This window comes from Mastacembelus armatus, chromosome 6 (genome assembly GCF_900324485.2).
Source record: "Mastacembelus armatus chromosome 6, fMasArm1.2, whole genome shotgun sequence".
Taxonomy (NCBI): domain Eukaryota; kingdom Metazoa; phylum Chordata; class Actinopteri; order Synbranchiformes; family Mastacembelidae; genus Mastacembelus; species Mastacembelus armatus.
The window spans coordinates 3,963,906-3,987,387 of NC_046638.1; the positions used below are offsets into that span (position 1 = coordinate 3,963,906).

The 23,482-nt window shown below is 38.4% G+C and overlaps 2 protein-coding genes across 6 annotated transcripts; both read left to right on the top strand.

Annotated features, from left to right (window-relative positions):
* The first annotated feature begins 251 nt into the window (after positions 1–251).
* alkbh3 (alkB homolog 3, alpha-ketoglutarate dependent dioxygenase) lies at positions 252–23,359 on the top strand. Of its 5 annotated transcripts, none has more exons than XM_026311761.1 (11): positions 252–359; positions 706–823; positions 1,096–1,205; positions 1,306–1,340; positions 1,491–1,538; positions 2,297–2,400; positions 4,299–4,387; positions 4,712–4,921; positions 5,728–5,826; positions 8,510–8,652; positions 23,213–23,359. In XM_026311761.1, exons 2-10 carry the CDS (start codon positions 715–717, stop codon positions 8,633–8,635), a joined length of 930 nt encoding a protein of 309 aa, XP_026167546.1. In that variant the 5' UTR covers positions 252–359; positions 706–714; the 3' UTR covers positions 8,636–8,652; positions 23,213–23,359. The 5 variants fall into 5 exon arrangements, with proteins under 5 accessions (XP_026167546.1, XP_026167545.1, XP_026167548.1 ...); XM_026311760.1 differs by lacking the exon at positions 23,213–23,359 and adding an exon at positions 20,093–20,221; XM_026311763.1 differs by lacking the exon at positions 23,213–23,359 and adding an exon at positions 20,093–20,221 and having other exon boundaries at positions 264–359; positions 725–823.
* c6h11orf96 (chromosome 6 C11orf96 homolog) lies at positions 20,098–21,328 on the top strand. The gene has a single exon (XM_026311766.1). It carries the CDS (start codon positions 20,130–20,132, stop codon positions 20,508–20,510), a length of 381 nt encoding a protein of 126 aa, XP_026167551.1. The 5' UTR covers positions 20,098–20,129; the 3' UTR covers positions 20,511–21,328.
* Positions 23,360–23,482: the final 123 nt, after the last annotated feature.

The window sequence follows — 23,482 nt, forward strand, 5'->3', positions numbered from 1 at the left end:
TATTTACAGCTGTCAAAATAATATAAGCTATAATATTACCTTTAATGATTTTACATGGCAATGTAAAGTCCTAAAAAATGAAAATGCTATTGTAAAGTGTGCGCACCCTGAATTATTGAATGAATTAAATAACATTAAAAATATTAAATAGTAAAAATAATAAATGTTACGACAAATTATTGTTACGGTGTTGGAACTTGAGATTTAAACCTACAATAGGGCGGAACCTTTTTTCCACATCTCAGTTCCGGGTAGAATTTATTTTTCTGTAACACGTTGGAAATGGCCGAACAACCACAGTCATATGTGAAGTTTTGTCTTTGTGCTAGCTTTGTCGCTGTATTTTAGCTGCCACTTAGGTAAGTCATGTCATCGAGGTGTTTGTTTTAAATACTAACCTTTGTAAAGTGTCTGTTAAAGTTACTTTTAGACGGTTTACAAGCCTCACCAAGTCTAACGTGTCTTCAATGAGTCTGGTTTGTGTCAGCTAATTATCTGGCTCAGCTTCAGAAATGACCAGGTTGTTTTAAAGAATAAGTTGTTGGCGGCCTGACACTGCAGCTGAAGCTAAGCGGATGTAAATGTCTTGCTGTAGAAATAATTAGATCCCAGTTTAGGCCGCATTATTTAACGTCATGGTCTCTTTTAAGTCATAAAAATGACTAGTGAACTGTTTCTAGTGTATTTCTGTTGGTCTGTGGGCAGTTTGTTTACATGTTGAAAGCGTCAGCCCTCAGATGTGTTGTGATGTCTGATAAGCGTCAACGTGCCAGAGTCCAGGGATCCTGGGCCAAACAAGCACCAAAGCACTCAGGACCAACAGGTGAGCCAAGGGTCATATAAGAATTAAACCAGTCCACAATTAAAAATTAACTGTAAACAAAATTAGATAAAAAGAAACAAAAAGCACAAACAACTTAAACTGCGAAAAAATTATGTATCAGCACCTGCCTGCTTTTTTTTTTTTTTTTTTTTTTTTTTTTGCTGCACAGGCTGCTAATAAAAATTGTGCTTGCTGAAACACATAAGCTTAACTAAGTCATATAAACCTGCCTTATATGCTGAAAGCAGGTTCTACTTTTTGTTTTTAAACAGGTGCAATCCCAAACAACTATCAACCCAAAAATGCTAACCCTGACCCAGGGCCTTGGGGATCTAAGCCACAGAAAACATCCCAGTCATTCAAGTTTCACCAGCCTGCCAAGGTAGACAGTAAACATTTTAGGAGACTCACCTATTACAACATGTCACAACACATTTCAAGAAAGTGCACTATGTTTTCTGTTTTTTTTTTTTCCATCACAGCCAGTAAGAGATGTTCCACCAGAGAAGGTGATAGAGTAAGTTCCACATTTATGTGTTCACTGGATAGACGTCTTCAGGGTTTTTTCTTTCTTTGATTCTGTCTTTTATTGCACGTTGTTGTGTTTGGATATTTGGCTGTATGCTACACACAGGTAGACTAACATACAGCATTATGCTCTGGACAGAAAGGCAGGTGATTATCAGATCAGCCATGGACCTTCAGGAGTGTCCAGGTGAGTACACTCATAAGTGACGCAGACACACTCAGAGAGAACTATAGATGAGAAAATCTGACCAGTCCACTAGATGGCAGTAATGCCACAACTAATACTTACAGCGTTAAGTGAATATCATGCCTTCTAGTATGAACTATATAAGCCATATTTCTTAATGGATACAGAATATGTAGAAATATGTGGTATGTATATATGGCAGTGTTTTGCAAAAAAATTATTTATATTATTATATTATATACAATAATGAGTAAAAATAAACCAAAGGTGGGACAGGGGTAAATTACACACAAATTCTTGGCCATCTTTTGACAAATTGATTGGGAGAAATGTAATGGCTTTATTAGGGAACTAGTATAGTATAGTATAGTATAGTATAGTATAATATAGAAATGACAGGAAAAGGTCAATGCGCACTTTTGAGCCAAGGACTGGTGACTGGCAAACTAAACCAGAGGTTGACAGGTACCTCCACTTGACCCTCATCTGAGATGGTATCTTCCAGTTTCTGACTGACTGAACACACCTGATCCAGGTAGTCAGTAGTGGGTAGGTCAGGCATAGTAGGAAAACAAGCAGGCAGTGGCATTTGAGAGCTGGAATTGCTAACCCTCCTCTAAACCATTTGGTCACCAGAGTTCATGAAAAAATACTAACTACATGAGCTGTATGATTTATATATCCACCTTACTTTTCTGGTGACTTAGTGTGTCCCTCTGTCTCTCTGTGGCTGTGTGTTTTGTCTATCGTCTGTCCAGACTGCGGCTGCTGCCTGGATTTCTTCCCCCAGAAGAGGCTGACTGGATGTTCAGTAAACTGCTAGCAGAGCTTCCCTGGTCCCAGAAGACCAACTACAGACAGGGTGGGTACTAGTGGCTTCAGAAGAAGCAATATAGAAGAGGTGAAATGTAGGCCTGTGGTGTACACTGGGCTGTAAACAGGGTTTTCTCACAGCAGCTGTTTTGCTATTCAGGTTTCATTACAGTGCAGTATTGAACTGTACTGCCCCCCTGTTTGAGACATTTCATGGTATAAATTAAAATTAGGAAGGGCACAGAGTGCACAGCTCTGCTAAGACTGCAAAACCCTCTAAATTTGTCATTTTAACAGAATATGTTTAGAAACATTCAGTGTGAATTTTCATAGGTTTATACTTAGTGCACACACAAGGTTTGTTGTAATTTAATTTTCCACTGTATATCTTTACAAGTTTGCAGAGTTTGCTCAAACAAAATCTGGAGTCACTGTCTATTTGCACGTCTAAGTGCAAACTTCATTTAGGAAAACTGTCGGAATTTTCCTTTCAAAGCAAAGAATAACTCACAAACTGTACCCAGACAGACCATGTACAGAGAGTCTGTTGAGCCTTTTTCTCAGCTGGCATTCCTCTATCTTGTGTGTTATTCTACGTCAGCTCTGTAGCACACAAACATTACGATGAAGATAAGTGACCAGGAAGATTTCTAAACACTGACTGTAGGGGAAAGTTGTGTAATCCCCAATTTATCACTCCTAAGACTTTGTCAACAAAGTCCATATGACTTTTGGGTTAAAGAGGAAGTACTGGAAGACTGGTGTTAACACTTCACCAGTCACCTGCTCCAGCTGTCTTCTGTCCTGTCTTATGTTAAAACCATCTCCAAGACTGACTCAGTTTTTCCGACCATTTCTCAGGGCCTCAAACTAGTCCCTGTGAATGGGTGAAGGTTTTTTTAAATCTTTTCCCTCTGATAACTTCTATTTATGGAAAGACTAAAGCTTTTGCGAGTTGGAATAAATGACCACACATATTTATAAATATTATCTGCAAACCCCAGAATAATTTGGCACTATTAAAAGTGATGGCTGCTCAAGCAGTTTGTTTTAGTTTCACCATGTTCTCGTTGCAGAAGGCTGGCCAAAACACACTAATAGCAGATAATTGGTTCTTGGAAGAGATCTAGTTGTACTCAGAGAACCAAAGAGACCAAGGAAGACAGATGGAAAGAAATTAGATTTAGATGGTTATCTTACCTTACCTTTTGGTAGAAACAGATCTTAGTGACAAAGCAGATGATCTTTGTATGTGTTAATACAGCAAAGGAATACACTAGGAACAAAACTATAGCAGCTTCCTGTTCTACTTAATGTTGTCATTCAGCAAAAAAGAGGTAGTGATGGAAAAAGACTGAATCCATTCTCTTTTGAAGTTGAAATTGCCATGACCCAATTACTGATGCAGTGTAGAGATGATTCTGTGAGCTTTTATTCTATCATAAAAAGTGTCCATGCCTTCTGTTCTGCATTTTAAAAATTGGTTAAAATGTATTTGAGCCCTGCAGGGGCTGATTGTTTGATGCTTACTCTTGGATGACTTACCACTTTAAAAGGCTGCAATGTGTGGAGCCACCTGTACAACCATGTTAAATGGATCCGTTAATAAATAAGCTACCACATTATTGCTAAGATATCAGCAGTAAGTCTGGATTGTGAACCTCAATATATTATAAGAACAGAAATGTAGCCTCAGTGACAAGTTTTAAAAAATGGCTTTGAAGGCCAGTTTACCTTGGACATATCCAAATCTTTTCCTGAATAAAATTTCAGCACATTTTGTTAATTGAAAAAGTTTGAAATACTGGGAAATGGAAGTGATTTGTGTGAAATCTGATTCTAATTGTATGAACCAGATGCTATTAGAGACAGGATGCTGTGATCATGACCTTATTTGTTTCTTTTGAAATAAAGTTTGTATGTGCATGTGTGTGTGATTTGGTTCAGGGGAGGCCTATGAGGAGCCCAGGCTGACTTGCTGGTATGGAGAGTTACCCTACACATATGCCCGCTCAACGATGGCAGCTAACACACAGGTTAGATAAAATCCTAATTGGTCACAAATCTTACATATTTTAATTTTACACTAGCATGTTTTTTTTTTTTTTTGTTTTTTTTTTGTTTCTTAACTTTTTGCTTTTTGTATTTTTCATAAATTATATTTTTTATATTATTATGTTACTTCCCCCTTTTCAGTTAGTTGCAAATTAGAATACAGACTAAACCAGTACTGTCTCCTCCTTTTGTTTTTGTTTTTTTTAACATTTTATTACTTTTTAAAACATTGTCATGTCCTTCCTTTTATATTATCTCTTGAACTCTTTCTTTGCTTGTTTTTCTTTTTTTTGTTGTTCTTAAAGTGGCATCCATTGCTGTTAAGGCTTCGTGAGGCAGTGGAGCAGGTGACCGGTTGCAGCTTCAACTCCCTGCTGTGCAACTTGTATCGGGATGGCCATGACAGTATCGGCTGGCACAGTGATGATGAGGCCTCCTTGGGTGCAAAACCCACCATCGCTTCTCTCAGTCTGGGCGACACCCGAGTGTTCAGCCTCCGCAAGCAGCCTCCACCAGTGAGATGGTGTTAGAGCACTGAATTAGTTTAAATTGCTCCAAATATATGTACATACTGTACTGGCATAGTTATGTGTACATTAAGACTAGGTACAACATAACAAGTGTGTTGTTATTTTCTGATGCTGCTTTTACATTTCAAAATTTCAGAACCTTTGCTTGCGATTTTAATTTGGTTGATTCCTTATTTAATTCCTGGTTTTGACCTTAAGTCCAGCTTCCATCCATCCTTTAGCTGTACCTGCTTATCCATTATAGGGTTGCAGGGGGCTATTAGATCAGACTCTGAACATTCATTAAAGTTGTCTCATAAAGTATTTGATTTGGCCTTCTAAAACCTGCAAACAGTATGTGTGACCTTTTATGTCTCTTGAGTTAGTTTGGTAGTAAGACCTGGCTCCAAATCAAGGAGGCTAGATCCTGCTTCTGCCACATGCTACTTAATAAAGCAGAACTGCTGTGCAAATCTTAATGAAAAGATAAAAAGGAGGGTCAGGTGCAGAACAGCAGCCGTGGTGGGTTTATGCAAACTGGACACAGAGAAAAGGCTCAAGTCACTTCTTGTGTTTAGACTCAGCAGAATATTTAGAGCCCTGAGTTTTACTGGTTGTCTGTCATTTAAAGTGTTAAATGCTTCTTAGGAGGCAGACTTCATTAGTCATGATGGACATGAGTGTTATTGGCTTTTAGCACTGATTTGCAACAAAATCTGCCTTCAGCATGTCATGTAACACTACACTCTGCCAATGCACACAGCATTATTAGATTGTTAGACCTTGTACTCTACCATGTGTTTATGTGTTAGGAGGAGAATGGTGACTACACCTACATGGAGCGGATTCGGGTTCCACTGAGTCACGGGACACTTCTATTGATGGAAGGAGCTACACAGGACGATTGGCAGGTAGGTTCCACCAATCCAATTCCAGGGTCCATGCAAGCAAAAATGATCACTAATAAAAATACCACTGCTCGACTCAGAAATTGCTGTTTCTTTTTATTTTGGAAACATTTATTGTTGCTAAGCTTCAGTTGATATTGTCACACTACACTTGGCAGAGTACACTTGTACAGACTGTACTTGTACAGACTGAGAAATATTGAATGTCTTGTTCCTTGTGTTTTATGTTTCCGTTATCATTTGAGCAAATGTCTTAGGGTCTGGTCTGTTTATACCAAACTTGTGTATAAATCACATGCTGTGCTGTTTGTGTTTTTTCTGTACAAAAAAATGCCTTAAACCAATTTAAAGACCTGAATCAGCAGATCATCTCCTACCAGTTGTTGAACAACTGCTGCATTTCATCAATTATAGCAGAGCAGCAAAAGTAGTACAGCGTATAGAGATGTATTATAAACTAATAATTTATGTATTATAAACTTTAAGGTTGCCTCTTGTTATGAAACCTATTGCTATTGTCCAGGTGACCTATTGCAATGCACTGTGACAGTAATTCTTTGATATAATGAGTGCTAACATGAATATTACTTTCCTCTGAATGGTAACAACTCAGACAATTGCTGGTTTTAAGTATTTTAATTTTGATTCTTAAGGAAGTAAATATGCTTTTGTGATATATTCCTTGGAGGGGAGCCTTACATAGAATATTTTGTTCTTAACTATTATTAATAGCAACATCTACTCAAACCATTATTTTGTTTAATCTTGGACATTTACAGTAAATAGTCATGCAGTGAAAACCTGTACTGCCTCAGCCCGGTGAGGTCAGACCTCACATGATCTGCTCCTGCTCCTTTTTTGTATGTGCATTTGCGTTTGTGTGTACAGTTGTGTGTTGCAGTGCATGATAAAGGTTAGAAAGGCTTTATGTGTGTGAGATACAGTGTGAGTATGTAGCTGTTTTCTTTAAAAAAAAAACTGGGTGATATTACACCAGTTTGAATTTCATGGTGACTAAATGTTTTCAGCCATTTGAATAGTAGATAAACACATCACCTATGTCTAGTACAGGTCAAACCACTTAGTTTGACCTTTTTTAACTGCACAACATAAGCAACTGAGATTGAGTTTTAGACCTAGCAGAATGTAGAGTATTTGTTCATAACCGACCACTCTCACAGTTAAAATGAATGTTAGGAGGAGTAGAAAATTTGTCATTTGTGTATTGATTGCAGGTAAAAGTAATGAAAACAACCCTTTAAGAAAAGAGTAGATCATGCTTTGTAAAGCACCTTTGATTGGCTATGAAGAAGAGATCATTTGGGCTCAAAACATTTAATTTAAGTTAAATTTTCTTTTTAATGTGAGCATTCTACACTATAAATAAAAATAACAATGCCCTTTGAATGGAGCCTTGTGGAACACCACTTGGTGTTTGTTCTTTAGACAACAAGCATCAGTTACTAGCAAAAGAGAGATGCGCTTGCAAGAAAGAAGGTCACAGGAGGTGTTTTATGGGCAGACCTCCCCGAGTCTCTCAACAAAGGTTTCATCTCTCCTTTAAAGATGTTGCAAGAGAAAGAAGATCACACCACCATTAATTTTGTCTCTGTCACTGCAGCCAAAGTCTGCCTAACAAAACTTGCTGGCTCAGGCTCTGACTGAGGGAAGTAAGGGCTAAATATTTAACTAAAGCTGTAAATCCAACTAAAGTACTTCATTTGTTTGACAAAGGATACAGGGTTATTTCTAACTGTTCTGGACTCTTTCTTTCCACACTGTTCCAGATAAACTACTTTTCAGATTTTTGAGGGCACAAGAAGCACAAATGGAAAAACAAGGCAAGAACAGATATAAATGATTTGAACTCTTGAGGGAAAACTGTGCACTGTTTTTGCCAAGTCTAATAAATCTGACTTTTAGCCCACATGGTTAGAAAATTTTGTTGAGTGTTGTCACACTTTGTGGCAACTTGACTTTTGTATAGAGATCAGCTGCAAAACAAAACCCTCCTGTGTTCAGTAATCTCCTGACAATATTGACCTTCTTCCTTGTCTTTTCATATTTATTTGTTTTCTAATTTTAATTGCATTCATGTATGAGTTTGTTTTTAGTCTAGACTATTATGAAAGATGGTCATTTCTACTGTGTGGATTTTAATATATATTGTTATATCATGATTATTTGACAAAAATCGAAGACCAAAAGTATAGTGGCTAAGCCTACACTTGAAGATGCTCTTGCTGCATACTTGGGTATGTCCGAGTATGATGCACCAGTTGCTCTTCTCTGTATATGGAATGATAATGTCCAGGACTTAAATTGTAGCATTATGATAAATAATTTTGCCCATTTGCCCATGAAATGTCAGGAGACAGTAAAATTATAATTCCAGTGTCCAAAGTGAAAACTTCACAATGCTTATATTGTTCGACCAAAATTATAAATCCACAGATATTCAGTATATAATCCTAACATTTGAGAACAATCAGTGAAAGTTGCTGTTGATATAGCTTGATATAGCTCCTTGCAGCCACTGCAGGATTGTATTTCAGCAAGAATATGAGGCATTACCTGCTTATTTATATGGAAAAATGACTACACATAAATATTTGCAGAGTAAATATGTAAGATGCTTTGAAAATTAGATTTAATTTAATAAAATCTGCCTCTTTGCCCCCACCAGCATCAAGTGGCTAAAGAGTACCATGACCGAGGCCCACGCATCAACTTGACCTTCAGAACCATCTGCCCAGAGCCGGAGGGCCACAGGCCGGGGACTAAGCTTCGCTTCACTGCCAAGCAACACTAAACTCCAGTCAGATTCAGGTACATAAAACTTAGGGAGCTCTGTGTCCAGACTTAGCCTAATAACTAATGGAGAGATCTTATCGAACATAGACTGTGAACATCATGTTCCTTCTCGGTGAACTTAGAAGCACTTTAGCGGTTTGAAACAAGTCCTGCAAACACATGATTGAATTACAGGCTACAGTATGAACAACCATTTCCTTTGAGGCTTGAATCAAATGTCAGCTGGATATTAGTTTGACTTTATTCAGCACAGACAGTTGTTTCCTTTCAGACAATAGTCTGATAAAGTTTTTGGTTATTGTGTTTAGAGCATTAGGGTTTATTATTCTGCAACCAGCACATGGTGCTTGTTTATGTTTTCAAATATTTCTGAAATAAAAAAGTTCAGCTGGAAAATTGTGTCCTGTTGTGCCACCTAACACCATGCTTTATTTTGAATAAGATCCCCTTGCCTATTAAAATAAGGCATTCAAACCCAGACACACGCATGCCCACTCCACCTAATGCAAGCGAAATTATATATGTTTTGTTATAATGTCTACACTGGCTGCATTATAGTTCTTGATTGTCTTTCCCAAACATTTTTGCTTTCTGACAACTAAAGCAGTGACAGTAACAATAGTTCAGCCTCAAAGTGTGCTGTTAAAACCGAATACTATCTGACACCGACAAGACACACTTACTGCTGCCTTTGCTTAGCTCAGTTTTCCATGTGCTTTTCCATCAGTCTCATCCGGTTCATGCCTTAAATGCTGTAATATTTTCCCAAACTCCCCACTGACAACAGTCTGACAATGACCATCATAAAACTGACAAACAGCAGTTTACGTTACCTCCTGCACGTCTCCAAAAGAACTGAGCAAACAGCTTAAGTAACACACAACAGTGTATACAATTTTTACCAGACACCTTTTCTTTGTCCAGGACCCTTTGAGTGTATATATGAGTTAATAAGGAAGGTCCACAGTGAGTGCTGCAGGTTTTGCAATACATCCTTGGCCTTTCGTTACTGCAGTGCAGGTGGCGTCATGATTTTACCAGCTCCTTGATATTGGGCTTCTAGAGGCACAAATTGGGACACTTTGTACCCAATGAGAACATTACACCACTGAATGTGAAACAGGTCTGGGCTGAACATTTGATTTGGTTTTGGGACAGTGCCTTATGTTCACACAACAGGAACAGTGTTTTTGTGCAGTGGAAATGCCCTGTGGTAAGTCTTGTACCTGCTCACTGACTACAGAGTGTTCTGCTAGCTGTAAAGACACAAATTCAGAATTATTATAATAATAGTCCAAATGCAGTACAAAAGACAGCAGGTCTTTAAGATTTGTCACATATGGGAAAATGTCTACTACACACATGCAGCTCACATTGTCCCTCAGTTATATATACAGTTTTTAAATTTTACTTAATTATAGAATTGCAGTGTATTTTTTTGTTGGATGTCTTTAAAGCTGCAGTAATCAAAGCTTGAAAATGAAGGAAATGTGCTGCTTGTTAAAATATGCTTAACTGACTACAGTTCTCTCAGATTGTTTAAGAGTGTTTTAAACATGTTCAAACTTAGTGTTTTAGTTTTATGGTCCAGACATGGCAACTAAACTGAAAAATCTAATAAATCTCCTGTAGATGCTGTAGCTTGTTCTGCAGTGAACCAAAAATTAAATCAATACAACCTGATCAATGTAACTTAGAAAATAAATTCATTCCCACCACATATTCGGAATTAGACTTCCTGTATAAGCAGCACTTTCCCAGCTCTGTTCTTTTATTGTTACTGTCCGGTCAGCCTGGGAAGGATCCTGGCATGTGACATGATAGCCAAGCAAGCTGCCATCCCTTGCATTAGCCAATGTCTGTTTGTTCCTGTCCACCTGTTTTGAAGAGCTGGAAATCTCAGTCTGGGTGTACAGAAGCTGCATCAGAGCTGTAGTTGTTGCTAAGTCCTCTAAGCTGTCTTTGTAGCTACTGGAACCACTGAATGGATCACACCCATTTAGGCCTCAGTCCAGTAACGTTCCTGTTTGTGCTGTTTACTTGGACCACCTCTTTTTCCGCCACCAGTCTCACATTAGCAGTCAATAAAACCGCAAGCATATTGAAATTAATCTAGCAGGAAACATGCAACCAAGGATATTAACTAGAAGTGCAATAGTGTTACATAATGCTATAATTAAACAAACTTGCAAGGCAGCTGTTGAGCCTATTAAGTACAGCCTCACAGAGCCACTAGCATAAGTAGAGACTATAAACACCAGGGATAAAACCAGTTCACCACAATCTTTTATGTCAAAAGCTCACAAGCCTCGAGTTGTGAATTGTGGTTTTGGTGCCAAAGTTGTCTAGTAAAGCTTTAAGCTAAGTTTTCTCAGTTAACCCTGTTATAATTCAAATGGACAGGACAGCAGGGAAGAGCAGAAATTTCATCTGTCAAAGGTCATAACTTAGATTTAAACCCTTATTGTCACAATTACTTAATTTTCTGTCCTAAGTAACACATTTCCATTGTTTCTTTAGTTTGTTTTATTACCAAAAATAAGTTGTTTTTTTTTTTTATTTAGATCCAGTTTAGCTACAACAAAACAGATGTTCTTCCAGGGTCTTTCCAATATAATACAATCAAGTGAAGACAAACAATTGGTAATCACTGGAAAATGTTTCCATGGATGGTTTGTGAGTAACAGTCATAACCAAGCAGTCATGTTTTTATTATGGAAAAGGTGCAAGTGATGGAACATATATGAATTCTGGTTGTATAGTCCAGCTAACTCCATTCTGTCTTGGTAGATAAACACACAGCTAATAGTCTGTGAGCTTTAACGTTTGTCTTTGGGTGTACACATCAAACTGTATACTGTGTGTATTTAGTTTTACACGTGTATGTGTGTGTTTTTAATACACTCTTAAGTGCTGTCTGTGCCATGCTGTGATTTGCTGGGAAGCTGCTCTGGGAACGAGCTGACCGATAGACTTCTACCCACCCCCACACCAGAGCACCTTTCCCCTCCCAACCACAGGGCTTCATCGCTTTAGTCTGCTCTCCTCCTCCTCCTGCCTCTGCTCCGGCCCCTATTAGCCTCTTCATCTTCCACTTTTCCATGCCTGTCTTCTGCCACCTTTTCTACTTTTCTTTTATCCTGTTGATGAAGTTGGGTTGTGCAGATCACATTGCAGCTGCCTGTCTGTGGTCGACCGCTGAGAGAGATAAATAGGCTTGTTGTTCTCTCTGTAAACATATTAACTTGCGTTTGGCTGCTGAACTTCAGAACAATAACAGTATATCCCTGCTTGTTAAATGTTTGGGACTTACAGGCAACTTCTTGAGACAGAAGTTGAGATCTTATGTTGTGTGTTATAACAGGACTATTGCATCTTGTTCCTGTCTTTGTTCCCTTTTCTGTTACAGAAGTAAACATGCGTAATGGACTGTCAGACAAGAATGTTATTTGCTTTTTCATAGATTTTAAGATTTTCCCACTAAGATACATGGTTTCTTCAAAATTAACAACCCTTTTTTGTGTGTGTGACTAAAACCAGTAGTGTTTCATGTGTCAGTCTTTTATATTTTTATTTCAATGGCTTGTTCTAATTTTTGGATCATGGAAAACATGACCTCAGCTGGTCTTCATGCATCTCTCCCACTGTTTTTATTATCCACCCCCTTCCCTGTGAAGTCACGTCTTTCCTGTGTGAGTTTTGGCATCTGACATTAATGTCATGTTAACAGGCACGTCATCAGTGGCATCTTGAGCACATTGCAACTGATAGCAATGCATCACAAATGTGGTAAAAAATTTGTCAAATTGATGTAAGACAAATACACGTAAATGGGGTATTATTGGTCGGTTTATTTCAAGAGACAATCCTGTAACTAGATTATCAGACAAGATGTGGCATCAAATCAGAGCATGGCAGGGAAAAGCTGTATGTCTCCAGGTTTTATGTACTAACTTAACCATAATTAATATAATCTTGTACATATCTAGATACAATCTGAATTAAATATTCAAATAAAATCTAGAACAAATATCACTGTTTTCTATCTGAAAGATTTCATTGTTATTATTATGTTATCCAAGGGTGCACATGTTTGTATAGCGTAAACAGACACAGTGTTCCTGGTTGGGAATACTTCCCAGTCTCCAAGTCTCATTCTATAAATAACTGTGTTGTCCCTATGGGGTTTTACTGACACTGTCTAAAGATTAGGAGGGCAGGGGAACCCGGCCAACCCTCAGACGATGACGTGTGTATTGACTGATCAGCATTGCTCACACTGCCGACGGAACTACTTCTCTTTATAAAGCTAATTACACTGGATTTATTCAGAAGTTGTTTGACATAGCGGTGTTTATGTAAACAATGAAATAAATAATATGTGCAGATTTTTTTACTTGTAGCCAGAAAACTAGTTAGCAAAATAAAGGAAATTAGGTCTCAATGTTACCTGTAGTTGCTGATATGAAGACGGTTACCTTGCAGTAATTCTTACAAGACTGTGAAAACTGTCACTTTAATCATTAATATGAAGTTACTGTTGGAGCATTTAACTTTACATACTAGTGGTGGGCACAGTGTGAAAGATGTATCTCCATTGTAAACCATTCATAATAAGAGCTCTGCCACAAATTTAACCTAAATTAAGTGTAAATATATTTTACTTGTGGCAGTAAATTTTCATTGGTGTTATACAAGCAAAAATGTTAGATTTAATATCTTAATGCGGTAACAGTAAATTAGCCTATAAATCCATTTAATTGAATCAACATCTTCCAGACAGAGCTTCAACAACACCTGCAAGAATTTATTTTGTCGACGCTGCTGTAAATTGAAAAGTTACTAACATCAAAAATATTTTGGTTGGAGCTGGAGCTTCTGATTACCTTAGCTCAACATAAAGAGGAGAAACGGGCAGAATTTGGAAATGCACATACCAACACTGACCTACATGTTGGAGATACTCTTTAACGCATGGACCTGTTATTCATCCACTCAGTACATCTGCAGTGTCAGTAGTTGTTGCACAGTTTCCCGATGCAGTGAATGTGCTCAGGTTTTGGTCTCACCAGTCCACAATCAGGATGGTACCACACGTGAGGACCTGACTATGCTGTGTACAGTCACTGCACCTGGCTATTGCTCAGTATCTAAAGTCCGTAATCACTTGTGACGTGATTCTGTAAAGAGGGAGGGAAGACAAATGCAGCACCTGAGCTACTGTGTGACTACACAACCCTGACATTTAGGTTGCTATGGTAACAGGGGCATCTCATGGCAGTGGTAGGGGGTGATTTGCTGGTCGGGACTGTGGCCTGTGGTGTGTACCTCACCTCTTGACCCAGTGAATCTGGTAAAAGGCTTTTCCTTTTTTTTCCTGTCTCTTTTATTTTCTCCCATTATCTTCTTCTACACAAACTGGAAGTAATTCTTTTGTCCTTGTCAGCAAGCTTAAGTTTGATTGGAGTCTTTTATATTGCAGTAAATACATTTTCCAGTAAGATCCACTTTGACAAAAATAATCAAAAAGTCCCCTCATTATTATTATAGTTGTTGTTAAACCTGTTTCTATTCAACAGCTCTGACCTAGCTGTAGGGAGAGGGAAGTTGCTGTACACTCTCTCCACACAGTCATTTATGTACTAAGTATGCATTAGTTATTTCAAAGGTCCCAAATAAACAGGTTTCAGGATTCACTGGGAGATATGTTATTACATTTTTTTGTCATTATGTCACAGATGCCAGGAAGTTAGGATTTTAATGTAAAACCAGGTACAGTACAGTGAAGAAGAGAGTGTTCCTTTATTTCAAATCTGAAACAAGTATCTTTTGATGATTTGGACTTTTGAAGCATCTGGGATGTGACATATATTGAAAAGCTATTGTTTTTCTCTCAGTAATTGACATACTTGATAGCAGCTGACTTATTATCTTAATACATGAGACCAATGTTCTTATCAACCTGACGTACGATTCCCATCCTTCACACGATTTTTCCAGATATCTGTCAGTATGTTCAAGATCATTTTTAATTTTGTCTTATTCTCCAGATTTCAAAGTGTAAGACACGTGCTAATCTTTGACTTTAGCTCTACGTGACACTGCATTTTAAATGGACATGAATGAGACTGATTTATTCATTGTGTTTTGAGGAGCTAATTGAATCAAGTTGGACCACCACAGAATCAGCTGGTGGAGGTAATTTTGTTGAGAAGCTCATGCTGAGTGTTGGCTCCAGGTTTCTTGTGTCCTTTGTCTGTGCTGTAAACAACATTTTTAAACAGACTGTAATTTAAGGAACTCTTGAATTAATGTGTGTCTCAGTGTCAGCGTTTGTAGTCTGTACCTTTCTTGCTTTTTTCATGTTCTTGCTTATAAGGTGCATATCAGGAAACCACTAGTTAACATGCAGTCAGTTGCACTGATGCCGCTTCACATAGATTATTGATGTATAGTCTATAGCTACTGTACCATGAACCCCTAAATTAATTCCTTAGATTTAACCTGTAATCCTGCCTGCAACGCACCTGCTACACAGAAACTTGCATAAACACATTTACATACCAATGACTTATAATCTGGTGAATGTTAAATTGTTAATTTGTTAATTAAATTGACTCCATTTAATTCCTTTTCCACTTAATGCCTTTGTTTCTAACTTTGTTTCCAATGTTTCATAACCATTTCCCTCACGCTTCCTGAGAGCTAAGTGAAATTGTGTGGTTTGTTTCTGGACAGGTAGGACAGTAAGACTGTGTCATGGCTTAACTGTGCTGTAAAAATAAATACGGAGATACAATAGGCTAAAAACCAGTGAGAAGCTGCAGAGTTGGGTAGTATACCTGGGTTTATCACTGCAACAAATCTCTTTTATGTAGTAGATTTTAAAAAAAAAGATATTCTGAGGAAATACTGAAAATGTATACAGTGTATGGCTAATTGTTTCATGCCGTCATTAATAAATGTGTGGGGGAAGTTGGTGGTTGGGGTGTGACAAGGGTGGAGTAGGTGATCAAGGAGAGGATTGGAGAGGATTATTTCTCAGCTTCCTCTGCCGATGCTCGCTGCTGGAAGTATTCTCAAAATGCCATCAGCTCTTGGATACAGGATACATGATAGAACAGAGAGAGGCAGGCCCCAGGATGACCTTTGTGACAGTGTTTGTGTAATTTCCTAAATGAGCACAAGTGATGAAGTAGTTGTGGTACAATTTAGTAAGAGGTTAGTTACATGAAGGTCTAGCACTATGTGAGAAGTGCATTCAGTCCTGTTGTATGGACTAGAGACAAAGAAACCAAGATAATCTGAAGGGTTCTTCTTTTTTTAAAGTTTATTAATTTATTCAGGAGATATTTTTTTCAGTTCTCTTCACCCTCACCCTCCCGTTTGAGGTTAAGATTTTACATGCAAAACAGATGCAGATGTTCATGTAACTAATGAATTACTATTATAAACTCATCCTCAACCACCATTAATGTACTGATTCTATATTAGTGTATTAACAATAATGGCCTAATAGAGGTCCTTCTGTATAGCGAGCACTTTTGATATTTTAAGTACATTTTGGTGCTTAAACCTCTGAACTCATCTATGCAGGCTTTAATTTTAAAAGAAGCAGGGGAAATATGGACAAATATGGACTGTATGAAATTTATTAGGACAGGCAATTCAAATCTGACTGTTTAAACAACAGCATTGAAAGATGAGTGTAGTGCAAATGGTCTCCAAGGACACAGTTTTTGACCTAGTACATTTCTGCTCTGTCCACAAAATCAAATGGGTGGTGATTTAAATCAAATACCAAGCATGCATATACACTACATATATAGATAGACATACCACATGTGTACGCACAAACATGTTAAAAAGCTGTCATGTGATGTCAGTTGAAATGCAGCTGCTGACTTAAACGTGGGTGACATTAGATCAACTCAAAATAGAGCAAGGGATTGTTTACAAGCTCAGATCAGTGCCTTACAATCCTGCTGTGTGTGGGTGTATGTGTGTGTGTGAGAGAGAGACAAGAAATAGGATGACCTGGTCTCAGTCTAAACTTCCTTAAGTGTCACCCAGTAAATGCTTGAGGACCCATAACGTCACTCCTGAAAACTCTTCAACCACTCCAAAGGAAAGCCCTTGAAATTCAAAAACCTTGTCACCTTAGTGCAACTGCCTGAACGTTGCACGATGGCCATGTCACTGTTATTGATAGCTCAAGTTAATATTAGTAAGTATGGATGACATTCTGAGTTTGTGGTGTTTGTGTGCATGCTGTCCTGCCCACTTTGACACTGTCACCCTGCTTTTATGTATAAACATTTGAAAAGCTAATTTCATTTAGCAACACTAAACATTTTTTACACAGGTTTCAGGTTTGAAGCCCATTTAACGAGGCCCTTTCTCTGTGGAGTTTGCATGTTCTCTCTGTCTGCATTAGGTGCTCCAGCTTCTTCTTAGAGTCCAAAGACATGCAGTTTGGGATTGGGTCCCTTCACTCAAAGTGTTCCATTGGTGTGAGTGTTTGCCTGTCTCGGTGTCAGCTCTGTGATAGACTAGTGATCTGTCCAGGATGGACCCTGCCTCTCGCCCAATGTCAGCTGGGAATGGCTCCACCCCCCACATGGCACTTGAAGTTCTGACTGACCTGAAGTTGCAAAAACAAGAGTTGTTTATTTTTATGAGTGAGCAAATCAAAGTAGAGGGCGTGGCTCACAAAATCAGTGTTTCAGATATTAATTTAGAAAAAGTGATTCAAACATGATTCAACATTTTAGCTGCATCACATATGGATCAGGAAATCTGTATTTGCACACAGCGATCTGCAGTGTGAATGCAACTTGACCCTGCCATTCTCCACCAGCACCAACCCTGACATGCCCCTGTCAGCAGCGACAATTTAAATTTAGCCTTTACGATTACAGCTAAGATGATGTGACATGGTGATTGGGATGATGCTGCAACTGATAATGATCCTCTGTGTTTCCTTGTCTACTGTGACTTTGACTCCTTATAAGGCTCAGCACATTACATATTTACTGACAGACAGACACAACTGCAGCTAGTAAGCTGTAGCTTTTAAAGTAACTATTAGTAATGTAAATACTAAATAATAAAGTAAATAATAGTTAGCCTCATTCCTACAGGTGTTGGATGTATAAACCAATGTCAGACTCATTCATTTAGTAACGTCCCTATATTTGCTCTCATCACATTGCACATTGATTTTGCAATAACATACCAAGCTAACTGTAAAATTATATTTTAAACACACAAAACTGAAATCAACCTTCAGAAAAATATAACCAAAGTTAATATTATTAAGGTTGTTGTGCTGATTTTAAATCAGAGTTTATAGATTTCTAATCAGTACTTTAAAGATTTGGTTCTAGAGAATATATAAATTTAATTCTAGGACAGAACTAAGACAGTTCATCTGCAGACACTCATTGACATTCGTCGTGTGTGTTTAGAACGCACTTGCTGCTTTTCATTAGCTTGTTTAGAATGACTGATTATAGTTATTAGAGAATTAAAAGGGTGGAATTTGTGTAACAGTGGATTTAATTAATTATTGCAAAATTTACTGTGATGTCTTGAGTACAAACAATTAGGCCGCAGTGAAAATTATTCAGCACCTTTATAATGGTTTCAGTGAAAACAGCAACCAGCTTGTAGTAGCCCTTCTATGGCATTGCTCCTGTGTTTGTCTATGATTAGTATGAGATACATGTAACATATTTTTTTGTATTCATTAAGACCTTAGTGTCAGAAAAATACCAATTTATATAACTGCAAGTAAACATCACTTATTAATACACTTCATTTGATACAGAAGCTTGTGCACTGAGAGACTGCAGTATTGCAGCCTTGTGTTTTTTTTATGAACAAAAAAAAATAAACATTTTAGCAACACACAGTCTCAAAGGCTGTAAGAATTTTAGTTATTGCTTACATTAACCTGTGGTTGTTTAAATGGTTGGAATCATTTGAACATTTCTGGGTTTCCACAGGGTGCTCTCCTTTCCTCACACAGTCCAGGGGGATTATTCTACATTTAGCTTACTGTTATGTGTGGGTACCCATGTGTGATTGCTACGCTATACTGTACATACACAAGATAACAGATGAGGTGCTTGTACCAATGCACAGATTATAATAATTACCTGACATTCTGTCACCTGCAGACACGTTTCCATGTGTACAGTATAAACAGTGTAACCAGAGCTGGCTGCCATCTTTCTCTGCAAACACACACATCAGGTGAGTTCAGGGAAGAAGCCTACTCTTTAGCCACATGTTTCGGAGTGAACCACATGTACATGTTGTAGTGTTATTGCTGCAGCTCATTACTATGTCTACCTGACCGGACCATAGTTATTTGGCAAGCAACCAACTCACAATAAAGCAGTTGGCAAGTAAAATCAGCTTTGTTCACATATGAAGAATTTGACTCAGGTTTCGAGTAGTGCTCAGTACATGAAGATAGACATTCAGTGGAGCAAACAATGTCAGCCTGTTTGTGTAAATTGTAAACAGAGAGATGCAAAGAGTGTATCAAATACTGGTTTCCCCAGTATGTCAGTAATGCAAAATGAAGAATAGAAATTAATGGTATAGATATTTACACCCATAGTCACATACTAAAATGTCTTTTTTTTTTTTTTTGTCCTTCCTTTTTAGGCTTTAATTGATGTTAGAGGTTAACGTCAGTTTGGCTGCTTGTTATTTTTCTCACAAGACAAACTCATCCTGAATCTACAGTAATATCTGTTTGGTTTAGTCCATAATTCTCCCTCATCTTAGTCTTCTCCTCATGTCTCCACCTGATTCATTTCAAAACCATTTTACCATCTCCATTTTTGTCTCCACTCTCTCTCCCTCTCTCTACATGTCTCTGCTCCACTACAAATCTGTCAAGGTCCCCACACCCAGCACACAAACACATATATTCTCTTCTCATGTTTATTTTGAGGGGTTGACTGCTTGGCTGGCTGCTCTAGAGGCCGGAACCATGACTGGGAGGGAAGGAGGGGAGTGGGAGGGACCTGGCAGACAGGGAGTAGGGGGAGAGAGAGAGAGAGAGACACTGAGTGGGATGTGAGCTGATATAAAAGAGAGTGCTGGAGCTGAGATTCAGACACACTACAAGAAAGTGCCACAGACAGAAAAGAGACCAAAGACACCAGCAGAGTTGAAACTGAAGCACTCACACCGAGGAGTGAGGCATAGAGGCTGACCAGAGCAGCTGTTTCTTTATGACTGATAATCCTTAGTGTGCCTGGACTTGAGGAGTGTTTGTTTGGACTGACTTTGGACAGGCTCCTTCTTTGTCACTTCTGGGACAGAGACTTCTCTTTGAGTAAGAGAAGGCACCAGGAAGAGCAAGACTGAAACTGTGGCAAAGCAGTGAACTGTCACCTCCTTCACACATTGTGTTGTCTTTGATCCAAACTAGATTTCCTTTTATACTCATTTGGGCTCCTGTTCTGCCAATGGCTGCTGTGCGTCAGATGGTTGTTGAGGCCTCTGGCTTCCACGTCCTGCCGGCCCACCTTATGGCCTCAGCCATGGAGGAGTTTCCTCAGCAGCTTCCAGTTCCCAAATGCCCAGCAAGAGGCAAGAGCCGCTCCCGCCGACCTCGTGAGGCTCGCTTCAAAACACAACCTGTCACCTTTGCTGAGATCGCAGAGGTAGAAGAAGAAGGTTCCTCACCCCTGGAAGAGGAGAGGGCACGGCGCTCCTTCCTTCAGTCCCTGGAGAACCTGCGGCGGAGCACACAAACCCTCCACTGCTCAACGGCTGCCCATCACAACTACACACCCACACCCACACAAGCCAGCCTGGACTCCAGTGATTCCGACTCGACACAGTGAGGGGTGATACAGGTCCACTTCCTGGCACCCAGGTTCCTCGCTTCGCCTTGACGCAGCTTCAAATGGAGGCCAACTAAACTGAACCAAACTGGCCTGACTGCCAGCCTGCCTGTGTGTGTGTGTAAGCTCTTGCTGTCATACAAAAGTCTGCATTTAAGAAATACTAACATATCAACATACAGTAGTTTGAAGATAGCACTTGATACAGATATGTACTGGTGCTGCAGGATGTTTATAATGCTGAAAAGATATTTTCAAGAGTGTAAAGGTAGCAGATGATGCGGTGTTGAACACACCACTCTTCAGATGTATTCCTTTTGTACTGTAGATGAGGAAATCTTGAAAGATAAGAGATTGTTGATATTTTTCCATTTTAAAATTCTATAGGTATTTTTGTTTCAATCCAGATTTTTCTACTTGACCAGTCACCATAGAAAGGATTCTTAAAAATGTTAGTATTGTGACTTACCACACTGTAAATACTTCGACTAAGCAATGTACTGAGAGTCATAAGTGGCCTGGCTGTCACTGAAGCAGTAGAGTACCACTACAAATCTTTGTCAAGAGTTCAAGTTCTTGTTTTCCAGCCGCACAGTAAATGAAATCTCTGCTTTTGCTTCATTTCTTGAGCAGAAATGCCTTTTTAATGTTTTTATTTATTCCCTTATTTTATTAATAACCAAGTGATTTTTTTTATCTTTCTGACTTCAGTCAGCTTGACTTTCAAATAAAATCATAACCTTTAAATGATATATTTGTTTTACTTCATACATGTTACAATGTTTATGATATTTACTTTAATAAATATTTTCAAATAATTTGTGTCATTTCTTGTTTTCCTTTCTTTTTAGCATTTCATTTTAGGAAGTGCAATGATAGAAACGATGACTTTAATGAGCTGGGCATTATTTACTGATAATTGTGGCTTGTTTGACACAGTACAAGAAAAAGAATTAAAAAGGTGTGAAGGGAAATCTCCACAGCAGCAATATAAAAGAGGAAGTTGTGAAACAGTGGAGAGTGATATGTTGCCATTACTGGTTGTAAGATAAACTGATATCTCTCGTATATGTAAATACTTAATACTTAACTGGTTTCTACTCCATGCGTACTGTTTTGGTGACGCACGTTCAGTAACATGAGTTTTTCATCAGCAAAATCAGAAACAACAACCAGCAACCTGCTGAGAGCAGTGCTCTCTGGAGCCTAACAGAAAGCTGCCCCCAGCCTTCCCCACTGTGCTAATAAGCCCCTTCTCCTAATCCACTCAGTGACAAATACAACATGATGCATGACTTCCATCCAAGTGCAAATCAGCAGCATATTTGGGACAGAGACTGCTATAGCAGTTTTACTGTACAGCCTGGGCTGGGGATTCTTACTAAATACATCTGCAAGGGGAGAGAGATACCAGAAGTGTAATGGCTTTAAGTGTTGCTAACAAATGAAAACATGAAAACATAGAACAAATATCAGTCTCCCAACACTTTGTTTCTAAACCCTGTCAGTTATATTTAGGTCTAAGTCCATTTTCCCCACCCTGGAGGTTCTGTAAATCTTTAGAAACAAGTCATAGTTTCATCATGTAAAAATAAAAATAACTTCTTAAAACAGCTGGTCACTGTATTTCTTAGTAAACATTACTTAGAAAGCAGTAAACAGTGTAATTGAAGGGGACTATTTTCAGATATGGATGAATTTGGAGTACCTGTGTATATTTATGGCATGAGGACAGTGTATTTGGGGCAGACTGGCTACAGTGCAAATGGGAACATGTAACCCAGTGCAACAAGGTGTCTCATTTTATGTTTTTGCCAACAACAAAGTTATATCTGGCTAAATGGGTGATACTTGTTTGGATCAGTTGACTGTAGGTTGGGGTCTTTTCATGGTTACTTGACAATAACAAGCATACAGAATATTGCCAGCCTTCTTCCCAGTAATTATATATAACATTTTTGTGTGCATACACTTCTTCTTCTTAATTTTTGGTAATAATCAATGCACCCTCATCTTTTAGTGCAATAGCATTTGCTACTCCAAGCCCAGTAAATCATCATGGACTTAAACTCTGTGACCCTGCTGCTGCATCTGACATAAAGTAAATCAAGAGTTTATCTTCCAGTCAACAGGGAACATGTATATCTCCATAACCCTCTCCTCATTGCTGACACAAACACACGCATTAGTCATTGTTTGTCTAGTGAGGGTAGAGCTGTCATACTTACCCATGTCCACAGCAGAATTACTGTCTGTTTTTCTGTGTGACGCTGCAACTCTGGAAGCATTTGCATCACTTCTTCTCGAAGACATAAGCGATAAGTGAAACATATTTGTCACCATGTGCCATAGCGACTTCACTTTTAAACTAATTCTTATCTTTTAAAAGACAGTGTGTGTGTGCAAGAATGAACTATTAAAATTAATTACATAGAATCACTGTAGTTACCAAATCTTATTTATAAAGACACTTCCTTCCTAATTAGTTTCACTCTCTGAATGTAATTGTAACATGGTATAATTAAGCAGGATGACTGATTTTTATCATCGTCAAGACTCTTGATATTTCTCCATGGTGTCTTTGTCAACAAAATAACATAACCTCATAACCTCAAAAGATTAAACTGAATGAATGTGAGCTATTAATCTTAATAATACTTTCATAATCTTATTGAAGTGTCAATGTTTTTGTGTTATTGTAGGTGGGATGTCAATGCTTGAAGGATAACATCACTGTAGCGCTGTAAGGACAGCATGTTAGCAGGTGCCTGACAAGCCAGACAAGATGAGACAGACCAAGCAGCACACACCACAATACACTGTCTCCTTCTGTACAGGTTTTCTGACACAGTGATTCATCCTATTACAAATGAACATATTTTTCCTACTTCTGGATGCAACTTTAAAACGTTGGTGAAATGTAAAGTACATACAGATCTGAATCTGCAGGAAGTACTCTGTGTAACTGTGAA

Bases quoted from the DNA above. Each gene is read 5' to 3' on its own strand.
- alkbh3 (XM_026311761.1), top strand. From the start codon at position 715: ATGTTGAAAGCGTCAGCCCTCAGATGTGTTGTGATGTCTGATAAGCGT. The intron at 1,206-1,305 runs GTAGACAGTAAA...TTTCCATCACAG, and splicing joins AGTTTCACCAGCCTGCCAAG to CCAGTAAGAGATGTTCCACC. The intron at 4,922-5,727 runs GTGAGATGGTGT...TTTATGTGTTAG, and splicing joins TCCGCAAGCAGCCTCCACCA to GAGGAGAATGGTGACTACAC.
- c6h11orf96 (XM_026311766.1), top strand. From the start codon at position 20,130: ATGGCTGCTGTGCGTCAGATGGTTGTTGAGGCCTCTGGCTTCCACGTC.